The 16189-nt window shown below is 41.3% G+C and overlaps 1 protein-coding gene across 1 annotated transcript in view; it reads left to right on the top strand.

Moving 5' to 3' along the window:
* Window positions 1-16189, top strand: part of AIDA (axin interactor, dorsalization associated) — a 64089-nt gene that overhangs the window by 655 nt on the left and 47245 nt on the right. Inside the window, exon 2 of the mRNA XM_004482076.4 lies at window positions 15569-15638. Within this exon, the coding sequence (XP_004482133.1) occupies window positions 15569-15638 (70 nt within the window). The remainder of the gene's footprint in view (window positions 1-15568; window positions 15639-16189) is intronic.

Here is a 16189-nt window from a genome sequence, read left to right as displayed (position 1 = left end):
AGCGGCCCCTCCGCCTCCCCTCTCCCGCTCTAGCTCGGGAGGGACCTGCTGGCGCGGGAGGGGAGCGGCGCCCCCCGGAGGCGGCGGGGCCGAGGGCGCCGCTCCTGCCGGAAGGAGGCTCCCCGCGCCCCCTGCCCCCGTCCTTCTCGGGAGCCGGGTTTGCCCGGCGCACCGCGCCTCTCTTCCAGTTTCTGGGACTGTTATTTGCTGGGCTGTGAGTCCCACCCACCTCTCCGCTCGGTCGCTTTGGGTGGAGTCCGCTCAGGATGTGAACAGAAAAGAGCAAAATATGAATTACGGGAGCTCGCCCCGGGGCCGCCGCTCGCCCCTCGGGCGCTCCTCCTCTTCCTGGGTGTGATGTATAGCCGCGGGGTCCCTGGGAGGACCCGTTTCCTGGGTCCGCCGAGGTCGGATGTCTCTCCTTTTGGTTTCCTCAGGAAACGTTAAGGGGCGTTCTTAAAAGACAAAATTTTTGTGTATGTAAAATCTTGCTTTTCCTACGCCTTTTACTGAAAATAAACACGGCCTACCAAAATGCTATTGTTTGCAAGTTGTTGGCCATTTACTACTTGGCTTAAAGCAAGATACTGTCTGATGTTTTACCAGTGTGACACCGTGTGCGAGTAAAATCTTTTTTTTTCTTTTTCCCTCGCAGTGTCTTCTGGAAAGAACACAGTACTGGTCTTTGGAAGATCTAAATTTTTATCCTGTCCCCACAATATGTTTTTTTATTTGAGCATTAAGGTCATTTAAATGTGTCAGTGTTCTCTCCCCAGTCCTAGTGACTTTGAAGTGCTTGTAATTTCAGATGCCCTGAAAACAGCCAAGCCCTGGGCCATGTGTAAAACTACGATTGTTTGGTGCGTTCACGCGGTAGTTTGCTCTTGCAACTACCCAGTGAGAATATCATTAATAGTCTCATTTTACAATATGAGGAAACCGAAGCTGAGGTTAAACAGATTGCCCAGGGTCACAAAACTATACCACTGAAATCAGGATTTTAAAGTTCCAAATCCTGTCTTCCCTATTACACAGGGCTTAAGGGGCTGTGAAAGATGCATTAATAGGATGGTCTTTAAATGGAAAAATTAGAGGACTCCATTCATTACCAGAGAACATAGCCTTCCATGCTGGATAGCTGGTGGGACAGCGAGCATCTATGTGTATGTATCATCAGTCCGTATGTTACCTAAAAATTGCAAAGCCTGAAATATAAAGCAGCCTTTCACTTGTGGGTGGGGTGGGCCCTAGCAGCTGTTGGCGTTCTGCACCAGCCCTCACAATGGAGAGTGAAGAATACCATGTCCAACTGACTTAAAAGGGAAAATTGAATATACGAGCTGTTTACTTGGAATTTCTGCAAACATCTTAATGATGGTTATAGAAACATGCAGACCAAACCCATTGTTGGACCTCAGTACTAACCTTTGAACTTCATGATTCAGATTAGTCCCCAAACTATTATAAAAACTGATAGTGTCAAATTTGGATGGAAATTTGTAATGATTGGATTAAGTTTTGTAAACATACGGATTACATATAAAATAAAGTTGAGTTTAAAATTTGTATATCTAGAAATGAAAGGAAATTGGCCTTTTGGTTTATTTTTTATTTTTTTTTAAGATTTATTTATTTCTCTCCCCTTCCCCCCACCCCACCCCAGTTGTCTGTTCTCTGTGTCTTTTTGCTGCGTCTTCTTTGTCCACTTCTGTTGTCAGCGGCAGGGGAATCTGTGTCTCTTTTTGTTGCATCATCTTGCTGCCTCAGCTCTCCGTGTGTGCGGCACCATTCCTGGGCAGGCTGCACTTTGTTTCGCGCTGGGTGGCTCTCCTTACGGGGCGCATTCCCTGCGCGTGGGGCGCGGGGGACACCCCTGTGTGGCAGGGCACTCCTTGCGCGCATCAGCACTGCGCATGGGCCAGCTCCACACGGGTCAAGGAGGCCCAGGGTTTGAACCATGGCCCTCCCATGTGGTAGATGGACGCCCTAACCACTGGGCCAAGTCCGCCGCCCCTTTTGGTTTAAATAATCTATTTGGGAGAAAAGTCTGGGGTAAAGAAGACCAAGTGAGGACCGTGGTAACTATATAAACAAGAATTGACAGGATTTGGTCACTGATTGGATATTGAGACTGAAGGAGAAGTAAGAGTATAGGATAATTGGGATTTCTAATTGAGTAAGCAGCGGTCTTTATAATCATACAGCATACAGGCGTGGGTTTGTGGGGAAAGCTGTTGAGAGAATGAGCAGGTTTGTGCTCTCATAATGTAGTAATGCTGTAGTTTAAACAATCTCATCGCTCAACAAGAGCTGAGCATACAAAGATGAGTAAGGTATAACTTCTGCCCTCAAAGCACTGAGTCTAATGAATAATGAATGTCAGTGTAACTGGTCAATATTGTCACAGATGTATGAAAGGAATAAGGCTACCATATTCCTCACTAAATCCTGAATCATGCTTTTTGCCTAGGCTGCTTGTACCTTTTCTCTGGAGCACACTTTGCCCCATTATCTCCTTGGGTTGCTTGGTCACCTCCTTCAGGTGTTTGTTCAGATGTTACCTCCTCAGTGAGATCCTTGTTGGGCATCCTGCTTAAAATTGCAAAACCGGCTCTCTACATCCACTCCTTGAATAATGGTAAAAGTCTTGAACTTACCCTGCATCTTGCTTAATTTTTCCCATAATACTTACCACCATCTAAAGCACAGTATTTTGTTCATATTCAATTTGTTTACTCTTTCCCTGCTAGAATCAGCTCTTTGAGGGCAGGGAATTGGGGATGGAGTCTCTTTTGGTCTCCGGTGTATACTTGGTGTCCACAGAAGTATTAGGCTGTCAATAAATAATTGTTAAACAGATAAAGTAACGAGTATGCTTTGGGAGCGTAAAGGAGTTGGTGCCAAAATACTGTTGGAAAATTTTAACAAATTATGTCAAAACTAAAATTATTACCCTAAATGTACATGGTCAATTAAAAATAACTATTCAGCAAGCCACTTCTTTCAGCCACCTGGAGATATACGACCCTTAGGTTATACAGAAATTGTTGCTGAGAATCAGACATTTCACAGGATCACTCCTGAGGTATTTATCTGGCAGGTGGCTGCTCAGTAATTGTTTATTAAATGAGTGGATGAGTTTGAAGACTAGGTAATACCTGGTTTTAGTCACTTTACCATGCTTTTAAATCAGTGCTACTGAAAGGGTGGTCCACAAATTGATGCTAGTCTGCAAACTGTTCCTCGTCTGCAACCATAAATTGCCAGTAAGCATTTAGAAACATTCTAACAATTTGACATCTTCATAATATTTTAATTGTATTTTACAAAAGTATCAGTCTGGAACAGATTGGGAGAAAAAACTCGTGCTTCACTACAGATAGTTTGAGAACTATTCTGTGTCATGGAGTGCTTTTGGGGTTCAGCCATCCACTTGTTTGTGTGTTTCAAGTCTAGTTAAAACTGTCCCGGAAGAAGAGTTGTCTTCTACCTGTAGGCACCTTTGCAAGGACTGTGCCATTCAGAGGTGAGTCTTGAAAGAACAAGTAGGCGGGCTTCTCTCCTTTACCAGTAGAAATGCTACCTACTCATCTGATATGCAAAGCATGAAGGTTTTTCCAAAGTGAACAGAATCATATCTCACTTTCTCTTAGAATGGCACAATGTTTTGTGGACTTAGAAAATTTTTTTGTCTTTTTTTTGTAACAACTTTATTGTGGTATAATTTATATACCATAAAATTCACCCATTTTATGTATACAAGTAAATGATTTTGAGTTGTACAGCCATTGCCACAACGAAATTTTGCAACAATTCCATCATTTCAAACGATCCCTTTTTGCAGTCCCTCCATGTTCCTGCTCCTAGTCCCATTCTGTCTCTTTGACTGCGTCTTTTCTGAGCATTTCTTGTAAATGGAATCATAAAATACATGGCCTGCCATTTAAGCATACTCTTTTTGAGGTTCATCCTTGCAGCAGTATGTATCAGTACTTCGTTCTTTTTTATCACTGAGTATTGTTATATTTGTATGGACATACCACATTTTGTGTATCTATTCACTAGTTGAGGAGCATTTGGGTTTGTGCTTTTTGGCTATTATCAGTAATGCTGCTTTGAACATTCACATACGAATCTTTTCATTTATTTGAGGTAGATATCTAAGAGTGGGTCATAAGGTAAATTTGTTACTTTTTAAAAAACTGTCAAAGTGTCTTTCAAAGTGTCTAGTAGGATTTTACATTTCCGCAAGGAATGTATGAGATTTCCTGTTTCTCCAAATCCTCACCAGCATTAGTTATTGTCTTTTATTGTAGCATTCTAGTGGGTGTGTAGTGTATTTCATTGTGGTTTTAATTTGCCTTTCCCTAATGATGTTGGAAATCTTTCCAGATGCACATTTGTTATCTGTAAAACTTGTCTGGTAATTCGTTTGATTTTTTTGAGTTCACTATCATATATCTACTGAGTTGTAAGGGTTCTTTTGTATATTCTGGATAAGTCCTTTATCAGATTTTTGATTTGCAGATATTTCCATCTAGTCTATTGCCTAATTTTAAAAAAACAGGATTCTCTGATTGAAGTTAGCTTTTTTGCTACTATTAACATTTGAACAGTTTTTTAAAAAATAGTCTGCTTTATTTATCTTTTTTTTTTTTTAAGATTTATTTTTATTTATATCGCTCCCTCCCCCCCCCACCCTGGTTGTCTGTTCTCTGTGTCTATTTGCTGCGTGTTCTTCTTTGTCCGCTTCTGTTGTTGTCAGCAGCATGGGAATCTGTTTCTTTTTGTTGCATCATCTTGTTGTGTCAGCTCTCCGTGTGTGCAGCGCCATTCCTGGGCAGGCTGCACTTTCTTTCGCCCTGGGCAACTCTCCTCACGGGGTGCATTCCTTGTGCGTGGAGCTCCCCTACATGGGGACACCCCTGCGTGGCGCGGCACTCTTTGTGCGCATCAGCACTGCGCATGGGCCAGCTCCACACGAGTCAAGGAGGCCTGGGGTTTGAACTGTGGACCTCTCGTGTGGTAGGCGGGCACCCTATCCACTGGGCCAAGTCCGCTTCCCTGAACAGGAGTTTAGAGCTATATGTTCATTCTTCTGAAAATGACCCTGCTTAGGTTAATAGCTACTATTAGCAAATGATGTGTGGAATTCACATAAAGGAATTCCTGGGACACTATAACTTCTCTCTGTTGAGGTATATGTATAGTTGACATTGGTAAGGGTACAGATATAATTCTAAAGAGTGCTCTGTGTAGGAGGTAGGCCAGCAAGATTTAGAAAAGAAACCAAGACGATGGCTATGTATCTTCCTATTTGTACCTTCTTCTGTATAGAATCCATAAAAATTGGATATATAAAAGACATTTTAGGAAAAAATATGGAGTTTCCAGCCTTGGGGGAAAAGAAAGAAATGGATGGAAATCATTTAAGTAATGTGGTGCATCTATTCTAGCAAATGTTAGGGGTTTTGTTTTTGTTTTTGTTTTTTGGTAGGAATTTCTTGCTTTATTATGAGGAGGATACAAATGTGTCATAGATTGGAGTATAATGTAGAGTGTGCCTGATCTATAAAGACATGATTGCCTACACTAGAACTCCCACCTGCTACCTTTTTTTGGAAACTCAGTGAACTATCTTCTGCATTTGGCTTGGTAGAAAATCTAGCACTTGGTACCCTTTCTATTTTTGACCCCATTCCCTATCCAGAATAGTATAGTGTGCTTAGGAATCATATTTTCAAAAACTTTTTTGCCAGTTATGTTTCACCAGTGGATCCTTTGAATCTTTTGGGTTCCCTCTGTACCCATAAATTTTTTTGAGATACATTTCATGTAACACAATATTCACCTTTTTAAAGTGCATAATTCAGTGGCTTTTAGTATATTCATAATGTTGCACACCCATCACCTGAAAATAAATCCCATACCTGTTAACAGTCACTCCCAATTTCCCCCTCTCCTACCCCCTAGGAACCACTGTTCTGCTTTCTGAACATATCATGTAAATGGAATCATACGATATATGGCCATTTATCTGGCTTCTTTCACTTAGCATAATATTTTCAAAGTTCATCCCAGTTGTAGCATGGATCAGTGCTTCATTCCTTTGTAATATTCTGATGAGATAAACCACATTTTGCTTAATCATTCATCCCTTGATGGATATTTGGGCTTGTTCCAGTTTTGGCTATAGTGAATAATTATGCTATTAATATTATGTACAATTTTTTTTCTTTTTCATTTAAAAAGTTTGTTGAAGTGTATCACTCATACATGAACATACGTAAATAATAAATATATAGTAAAAATTGCGAACTTACAAAACAAACATGCATAACATCATATAGGGCTCCCATACGTCACCCCGAAACCGATACCTTGCATGATTGTGAAACATTAGTAACAAATTATGAAAGAACATCATTAAAGTACTACTACAAACTATAGTCATTATCTTACATTCGATTTATTTTCCCCCAACCCACCCTACTTTTTTGTTGTTGTTGACAGGCCATATAGTTTATCTACAGTGTACCATGGCATATTGTATAATCACAGAGTTGTGCATTTATCGCTTGAATCGATATTGGAGTATTTTCATTATTCAAAAAAAGAAAACCAAAAAGCAAACCACTATCATACCCATATGTTAGTGCTACTACTTACAAATCTTATGATGTGTTTTCACCATTTCTATTTATTTCCAACCATTTACAAACAACTTTTTTGCCAATTCTTCACAAATTAAGCCTCAACTTCCCATTCTCTAACCACATTCTATTCTCTGGTGACTTAGATTCTAGCTATTAACTCCTTGAGTTTGCTCATTATATTTAGTTCATAATGGTGAAATCATGCAGTATTTGTCCTTTTGTGCCTAGCTTTCTTCATTCGACATAATGTCCTCTAGGTTCATCTATGTTGTCATATGCTTCACAACTTCATTTCTTCTTAAAACTGAGTGATTTTCCATTGTGTATATATACCACAATTTGTTTATCCATTCATCAGTTGATGGACCCCTGGGTTGTTTTCACCTTTTGGCAGTTGTGAATAATGTCACTATAAATATCGGTTGCAGATGTCTGTGTCACTGCTTTCAGATCTTCTGGGTATATGCCTACTAGTGGTTTTGCCAGGCCACATAGCAGATCTATATCCAACTTCCTTAGGGACTGCCAAACAGACTTCCACAGTGGCTGTACCATTTTACATTCCCACCAACAGTATATAAGCATTCCTGTCTCCACATCCTCTCCAACACTTACAGTTCCTAGTTTTGTTAATAGCGGCCATTCTAGTAGATATGAAATGTTATCTCATTGCAGTTTTGATTTGCATTTCCCTAATAGCCAGTGATGGTAAACTTTTTTTTTCATGTGTTTTTTTTACCATTTTTATATTTCTTCTTTAGAAAATGTCTTTTCAGATCTTTTGCCCAAATTTTTTTATCACCCCCCCCCCTTTTGTGGCTTGCTTGCTGTCTGCTCTCTGTGTCTATTCACTGCTCACTCCTCTGTTTTTACTTGTCTCCCATTTTGTTGCATCACCTTGCTGAGTCGGCTCTCTCAGGGCGCTTACAGGCTGGGTGGCGTTCCGCTGTGTGCGGGCGAGCCTGACTTCACAAGGAGGCTCCGGGACACGAACCCAGGGCCTCCCATATGTAGACAGGAGCCCAACTAATTGAGTCACAGCCGTTTCCCTATTTGCCCAATTTTTATTTGGGCCATTCGTCCTTTTATTGTTGACTTGTAGGATCTCTTTATATATGTGACCCTTTTCAGATATGTGATTTCCAAATATTTTTTCACATTGAGTAGGCTGCCTTTTATCCTCTTCACAAAGGCCTTTGAGGTACAGAAGTGTTTATTTTGAGGAGGTCCCATTTATCTATTTTTTCTTTTGTTGCTTGTGCTTTAGGTATAAGGTTTAAGAAACCCACCTACTACAGGGTCTTGTAGATGCTTCCCTACTTTATCCTCTAGTTTTGTGCTCTTGGCTTTTATGTTTAGGTCTTTGATCCATTTTGAGTTAATTCTTATATAGGGGTCCTCTTTCATTCTTTTAGGTATGGATATCCAGTTCTCCCAGTGCCATTTGTTGAAGAAACTGTTCTGCCCCAGAAAAGTAGACTTATTAGCTTATCAAAAGTCATTTGACGGTAGCGGCTGTGGCTCAATCAGTCGGGCTCCCGTCTACCATATGGAAGGCCCTGGGTTCACGTCCCGGGGCCTCCTTGGGAAGGTAGGCTCAACCGCACACTGCGGAGAGCCACCAGCCTGCAAGCGACGTGGAGCGCCGCCCAGCCTGCAGATACTGCGGAGTGCCTCCTGGCCCGCAAGTGCTGTGGAGAGCAGCTCAGCAAGGTGATGCAGCAAAAAGGGGAGACAAGCAAAAACAGAAGAGCGTGCAGCGAATGGACACAGAGAGCAGACAGCAAGCAAGCAGCAAGGGGGCAGGGGAAATAAAATAAATACAGACACAGAAGAACACACAGCGAATGGACACAGAGAGCAGTCTGTAACAAGCCATGGTGTGGGGGGGGGAGTATATTTTTTAAAAATCAGTAGACCATAGAGATCAGAATTTATTTCTGAACTCTCAATTCAATTCCATTGATCAATGTGTGAATCCTTATGCCAGTACCATGCCATTTTGACGACTGTAGCATTATAATACATTTCAAGTCAAGAAGTGTGTGTCTTCCAACTTTGCTCTTCTTTTTTAGGATGTTTTTGGCTATTTTTGACCCCTTTCCCTTCCAAATACATTTGGTAATTGATTTTTCTATTTCTGTCATCTGTTGGAATTTTGCTTGGTATCGTGTGTAATCTATACATCAGTTTGGGTAGAATTGATATCTTCACAGTATTTAGTCTTCCAATCCATGAACACAGAATGTCCTTTCATTTGTTTAGGTCTTTGATTTCTATTGGCAGTGTTTTGTAGTTTTCTGAATACAGATTCTTTCCATTCCTGTTTAAAGTAATTCCTAGGTATTTGAGTCTTTTTGTTACTCTTGCAAATGGAATTTTTTTTTTTTATTTCCTCCTCATGTTGCTTGCTGCAAGTGTATAAAAATAGTTCTGATTTTGCACGTTGATCTTGTATCCTACCACTTTGTTGAACTCGTTTATTAGCTCTAAAAGCTTTAGGGAAGTGGACATGGCTCAACTGATAGAGAGTCCACCTACCATATGGAGGGTCCAGGGCTTGATACCCAGGGCCTCCTGACCTGTGTGGTGAGCTGGCCCACACGCAGTGCTGCCGTGCACAAGGAGTGCTGTGCCACGCAGGGGCGCCGCCGCGAAGCGGTGCACCACAAGCAAGGAGCGCACCCCATAAGGAGAGCCGCCCTGCATCAAAAAAGCACAGCCCGCCCAGGAGCGGCGCTGCACACACAGAGAGCTGACGCAGCAAGATGACGCACTGAAGGAGAGACACGGTTTCCCAGTGCTGCTGACAAGAATGCAAGCAGGCACAGAAGAACACACAGCAAATGGACACAGAGCAGACAACAGGGGGAAAGGGGAGAGAAATAAAAATAAATCTTAAAAAAAAATAAAGCTTTGTTGTTGATATTCCAGGATTTTCTAAATACAGGATCATGTCATCTGCAAATAGTGAGAGTTTTACTTCTTCTTTTCCAATTTGGATGCCTTTTATTTCTTGTCTAATTGCTTTAACTAGAACTTCTAGCACAATGTTGAATAACAGTGGTGGCAGCGGGCATCTTTGTCTTGTTCCTGATCATAGAGGGAATGCTTTCAACCTCTCGCCTGAGTACTTTGTTGGCTGTGGGATTTTCATATATGCCCTATTATGTTGAGGAACTTACATTCTATACCTATTCTTTCAGAGTGCTTTTATCAAGAAAGGATGCTGGATTTTGTCAAATGTCTTTCTGCATCAATTGAGATGATTATGTAGTTTTCTTCTCTTTGATTTGTTAATGTGGTGATTACATTAATTGATTTTTTTACATTGTACTATCCTTTTATACCAGAAATAAAACCCATTTGTTCATAGTGTGTATTCTTTTGATATAATATTGGATTGTATTTATGAGTTTTGTTGAGAATTTTTGCATTTTTGTTCTTTAGAGAGATTAGTCTGTAATTTTCTTTTCTTGTGTTTTTAACTGGCTTTGGTATTAGGGCAATATTGGCTTCATAAAATGTGTTGGGTAATTTTCCCCCCTTTTCAGTTTTTTGGAAGAGTTTAAACAGGATTTGTGTTAATTCTTCTCAAAATGTTTGGTAGAATTTACCCGTGAAGCTATCTGGTCATAGACTTTCCTTTGTGGATGATTTTTTTTCCCTTGAGGTACTGGGAACCAGGGATTGAACCTGGGAACTCATGTGGGAAGCTGGTGCTCAACCACTGAGCCCCATCAGTTCCCTGAGTTGTTTTTTTTGGTATGTTTGTTTGTATTGCTTGGGTTTGTTTGTTTGTTTGTTTGTTTTTAGGAGGCACCGAGAACTGAACCTTGAACCTCCCGTGTGGGAAGCAGGCGCTCAACCACTCGAGTCACATCTCCCTGTGGATAATTTTTTTTTTAAGATTTTTATTTCTCTCCCCTCCCCCCCATATTGTCTGCTCTCTTGTGACCATTTGCTGTGTGTTCTTCTGCGTCTGCTTGCATTCTTGGCAGCACTGGGAATCTTTGTCTCTTTTTGTTGCGTCATCTTGCTGCGTCAGCTCTCCCATGTGTGCTTCGCCACTCCTGGGCAGGCTGCGCTCTTTTCACGCAGGGCAGCTCTCCTTGCGGGGCTCAGTTCTTATGCATGGGGCTCCCCTATGTGGGGGACACCCCTAGGTGGCACAGCACTCCTTGTGCGCATCAGCACTGTGCGTGGGTCAGCTCACCACATAGGCCAAGAGGCCCTGGGTTTGAACCCTGGATCTCCTGTATGGTAGGCAGACTCTATCAGTTGAGCCACATCTGCTTCCCCCTGTGGATGATTTTTGATCACTGATTCAATCTCTTTGCTCATGATTGGTTTTTTGAATTCCTGTATTTCTTGGAAAGTCACTGTGGGTTGTTTATGCATGTCTAGAAATTCGACCGTTTTCTTTAGGTTGTCTAATTTGTTGGCATACAGTTTCTCATAGTATCCTCTAATGAACCTTTTTATTTCTGTGGGATCAGCCATGTCTCCCTCTCATTCGTGATTTATTTGCATCTTCTCTCTTTTTTCTTTGTTAGTCTTGGTAAGGGTTTGTTGGTTTTATCGCTCTTCACAAAGAACCAGCTCTTGGTTTTGTTGATTTTCTTTATTGTTTTTAGTCTTGTTTTCAATTTCATTTATTTCTGCTCTAATCTTTGTTATTTCTTTCTTTCTGCTTGCTTTGGGGTTGGTTCTGCTGCTCTTCTTCCAGTTCAGTTAGGTCTTTGATTTTAGCTCTTTTTTCTTTTAAAGATTTATTTATTTATTTCTCTCCCCTTCTCCCCCCACCTCAGCTGTCTGTTCTCTGTGTCTATTTGCTGCATGTTCTTCTTTGTCTGCTTCTGTTGTTAGTGGCACGGGAATCTGTGTTTCTTTTGGTTGTGTCATCTTGCTGTGTCAGCTCTCCATGTGTGCAGCGCCATTCCTGGGCAGGCTGCACTTTCTTTTGCGCTGGGCGGCTCTCCTTACAGGGCGCACTCCTTGTGCATGGGGCTCCCGTACGTGGGTACACCCCTGCGTGGCAGGGCACTCCTTGCGCGCATCAACACTGTGCATGGGCCAGCTCCACATGGGTCAAGGAGGCCCGGGGTTTGAACCGCGGACCTCCCATGAGGTAGACGGATGCCCTAACCACTGGGCCAAGTGCACTTCCCCTTTTTTCTTTTTTAATACAGGCATTTAGGCCATGAATTTCCCTCTCTGCATTTTGATAAGTTGTGTTCTTGTTTTCATTCATCTCGAGATAACTACTAATTTCTCTTGCAAATTCTTTTTTGACCCACTCATTGTTTAGGAGTGTGTTGTTTAGTGTCCATATATTTGCAAATTTTCCACATTTTCACCTATTTCTGATTTCCAGCTTCATTGCATTTATGGTCAGAGAAGGTGCTTTGTGTAATTTCAGTCTTAAATTTATTGAGAGCTGTTTTGCGGCCCAACATGTGGTCTATGCTGGAGAAAGATCCACAGGCACTTGAGAAGAATGTATAACTTGCTGATTTGGGTGCAGGGTTCTGTATATATCTGTTGTGTCCAGCTTATTTATCATATTGTTCATATTCTCTATTTCTTTGTTGATCTTCTGTCTAGGTATTCTATCTATTGCTGTAGAGATGTTTATTTCGCCTTTCAGTTTTGCCAGAGTTTGGCCATGTATTTTGGGGTACCCTGGTTAGAACATAGTACATAGTATTTATGACTGTTATTCCTTCCTGGTGGATTGTACCTTTTATTAATATAATGAGAAAACCCTTTTGTTTGCCTATCTTTTGGCATATCTTTAAGTTTCTTTTTGTGACATAGCCAAGAACCTAGAAACCCAGCCACCGGCAATATCTTTGACAAACCAACTAGGAGTCAAGAAGGCAAGAAACACTCCTCAACACCTGATGAAGAATGGTTGGATGCTTTACAGAGAAAATTGTAGTGATGCAGGGATTTCATTCCTTTCCAGCCATGGTGCTGGACAGGCCTTCCCTTGACCTCAGGAGGGTAGTCTGAGAGTTTCACACCCCGTCAGGTAGGGACTATTGTCCCTAACCAGCAGGATTCAGCTATAGAAGAATGACCCTCACCCTTTAGTCGTGGTTTAAGAATAAGGGTGTAAACTCTTTGAAGGGAGAGGTAAGGAAGGTTGGTGTAGAAAACAAAGGAAGGCAGCTGGTCAGAACAAAACCGAAGCCATCACAGTGGAGGTTCCACAGAGAGCACGGCCACTAGACCCTCCCTATGCACGACCCCCCTGGAAACTTCCCGAGAGAGTGCAGCTGTCTATCTGGATTTATTCAAATTGGAGTGTGCTGTGCTTCCTGGACACGTGTAGTCATGTCTTTCTTGAGAGGTGGGAAATTTCCAGCCACTGTTCCCTCCGATGTTCTTCCTGCCCCTTTTCCCGTCCCTCTTCTGGAACTCTCATAACGTGGATGCTGGTGCCCTTCATGCTGTCATTCCACTCCTGTGTCCCTGCCCCTTTTTTCCACTTTCTTGCTCTATTCTCTCTTTTGAATTTCTGCTGAAATTGAAATCAGCTCTACTTTGCTGATTCTTCCTTTTGTGATTTCAAATCTGCCGTTGTATGCCTCCATTGTATTTTTAGTCTCGCTTATTGTGTCTTTCATTCCTAGAAGCTCTGTTATTTTTCTATCCAAGGTTTTAAATTTTTCTTTGTGCTCACCCAGTTTCTTCTTAATGTATTTATTTATTTAGCCATATTGTCCTTCAACTCCATGATTTGATTTAGGAGGTTTTTATGAAACTCATTGATTAGTTATTCCAAGTACAGTGTGTCATTTGGAGCTTTGATTTATTTCTTTGCCTGAGTCATATCTTCCTTTTTCTTAGTATGGCTTGTAATTTTTTGCTCATGTCCAGGCATCTGATTCTGACGCTGAGTTTACTCTGGTGTTCAGTTTCTCTCTCTTGCCTAGGGATTACAGTTAAGTAGCTGTGTGTTACCACTGTTATTTGGTTCTTGGTTCAACTTGTTCTAGGTATTTAGGATTTCCCCTGTCTAACTGCTCAAACCAGGGCTAAGGACCTAGTGATGGAGTGCAGGCCAGTTTTCAAGGGCCTTGGAGAGAAGCGGGTAGTAAAGGCACCTTTACTTTTCTGGTCTGCCAGTGGGTGGTGCTCTTCGGCAGACCTCTCACCTCAGATCCCAGATGCCCATGGAGAATGCATTCTCTAACTCTGTGGGTGGGCAGTATAGAAGCCATGTCCTCATGTCAGGCTAAGCCTCACAAGCAAACGTTCTCAGAGGCTTTTCTCCCCCTCTCTCCCCTTGTGTCCTCAGCACCAGCCCAGGCAGCAGGGAGGGTGTTTGAGAAGGCAGGTTATCCTTAGCTGCCTGCCAGCTTGCAAGGAAAGCAATGTCTTGGCCCCACCTGGGCCTGAAAGTGTGTGCTCCCTCCAAGGCAGCAGACCAAGTTCACTGGCCAAAATCTGGATGAGCTGTAGGCACTGTCCCTCCCTCTCCCCTCTCTAAGAGAGTGGGCCCCTGCAACCCCTGCAGTCCATAACTTCCCGACAGGGGCCAGTGGCCCCCTGCTGTTTGCCCTGAGAGTAGAAGGATAGGTAGCAGCAGGAGCTGCTGCAGCTTTCCTCACGGGACTTTTCAGCCAGGCTGGACTCCTTTCCTTCGCTCCTCTCTCTTCTGGGTCGTGTCTCGCCTTCCCCTGGTATCCTGAACTCCAGAGCAGCCCTCCAGGCAGTCTCCACCTCTCTAGCTATTTTTCTGAGAGAGAAGTGAACTCTCTGCCTCTCTAATCCTCCATCTTTCCATGTACAGGTTTTTATGGAAACATGTTTTCAGTAGGCCAGGGTATGTACCTATTAATGAAGTTGCTGGATCATTTGTTAACTTTATGTTTTAACATTTTGAGGAACTGCCAGGCTGTTTTACACAGTGGTGATAACCATTTACATTTCCGCCAGCAATATATAAGGGTTCCAATTTTTCCACATCCTCCCCAGCACTTGTTTTCCATTTTTTGTTGTTTTGTTTTTTGAGTATAGCAAACCCAGTGGGTGTGAAGTAATATTTCATTGTTCTTTTGATTTGCATTTCCCTAATGGCTAATGATATTGAAAATCTTTTCATATGCTTATTGGCCATTTTAATATCTCCTCTGGAGTAATATCTATTTGAATCCTTTGCCTGTTTTTTAATTGGGGTATTTATATTTTTGTTTTGTTATAAGAGACAATCTTTTGGCTTTTGCTGTCTCAGAAATAGTTTTGATTCTTCACTGTTGAGCTTGGGTTAGTGGCATAGATTCACCCCTGAAAACATACTTAAGGTCTCACTGCTACTTTTAAGTATGATGATAGTTGGGCAGACAGATTTCCATGTCTGACTGAAGGACGGTTTTCTTATGAAAAATGTTTTCAGAAGTATAATTGGATAAATAAGAGTATTATTGCTTTGTCATTGAAAATGTACTCTTTATGCTGTAATTTCGTTTTCGATTAATCCCATCAGCAAATTAATGATGATACATTGTCTCTGGTTGGTACTATTACTGGTATTCTCTGGAAGTGTTAAAGCAGTATCTGGACAACTACTTAGTGGCTTGTTATAGAAGAAATTCATGCATAATAAAGGTTTTTGGATTGGATATCCTTTGAGATTCCTTCCAGCTCTGAGATTCTGTTTCTATTTCCTGGAGCTGGAGTTTGTCCCAGTGAAATCATATGAACAGTATTGTATCTTATTTTCATCCTCATTGTATAAAGAATATGATTCCAGAAGTCATGTAGATTTATACTTTGAACATAGAACAAAGTATTACTGTACTTCACTGTCTGCTTTTTAAAAGATTTAAATTATTTCACCTTGTTGTACTTGAAAAGTTTGCTTTCCTTAAGTTTTAAAGAATGTGCTTTTCTTCTTACAGATTAGCAAGACATCTACAAAAAGAGGCCCAAGCGCAACATAATAATTCTGAATTCACAGAAGAACAAAAGGTACCATAAAACAATCTCTAGATATATCAGATTACAAATGAGAAGTGTTCTGTCTTGATAGTCCATTAAGCAAAAGAATAAACAAAAAACTGTTCTACTTTTAATTAAAGAGAATAATACAAATTTTGTTTTGCCCAAGTTGAATTTTTATCAAGTGATTCATATGATTTATCACTTAATGAATTTCTTTAATCATTTTGGCCTAGCAGAAGCCATTTTGCCTTTGTTAACTCCTAGTAGAGGCCATCCACACTTTGATTGGGTATCCAGAGACTGGAGTTTGTCTAGAGTCACTTGGGGATTTAGAAGGATTGTGAGTAATTGCATCCTACCTCAACACTTATTTCACTCTGAACTTTCTTAACTCCTTTTCTATTTCCTCTCAATAAAAACAAATCAAAAAACAAATAAACAAAAAAGACCCACTGCTGGAAAAAACTAGTTCCAGTCAAGAATATTGCATAAGTATTTGTCACCAAAATAAATGCATACAGTTGCAAAATGTTTCAATGCTGCTTTTTTCCTTGAATAAATTTTTTGTGTGTCAAGTT

This window comes from Dasypus novemcinctus, chromosome 13 (assembly GCF_030445035.2).
Source record: "Dasypus novemcinctus isolate mDasNov1 chromosome 13, mDasNov1.1.hap2, whole genome shotgun sequence".
NCBI classification, from domain to species: Eukaryota; Metazoa; Chordata; class Mammalia; order Cingulata; family Dasypodidae; genus Dasypus; species Dasypus novemcinctus.
The sequence above is the reverse complement of the archived record's forward strand: the minus strand, read 5'-3'. Positions and strand labels throughout refer to the sequence as shown.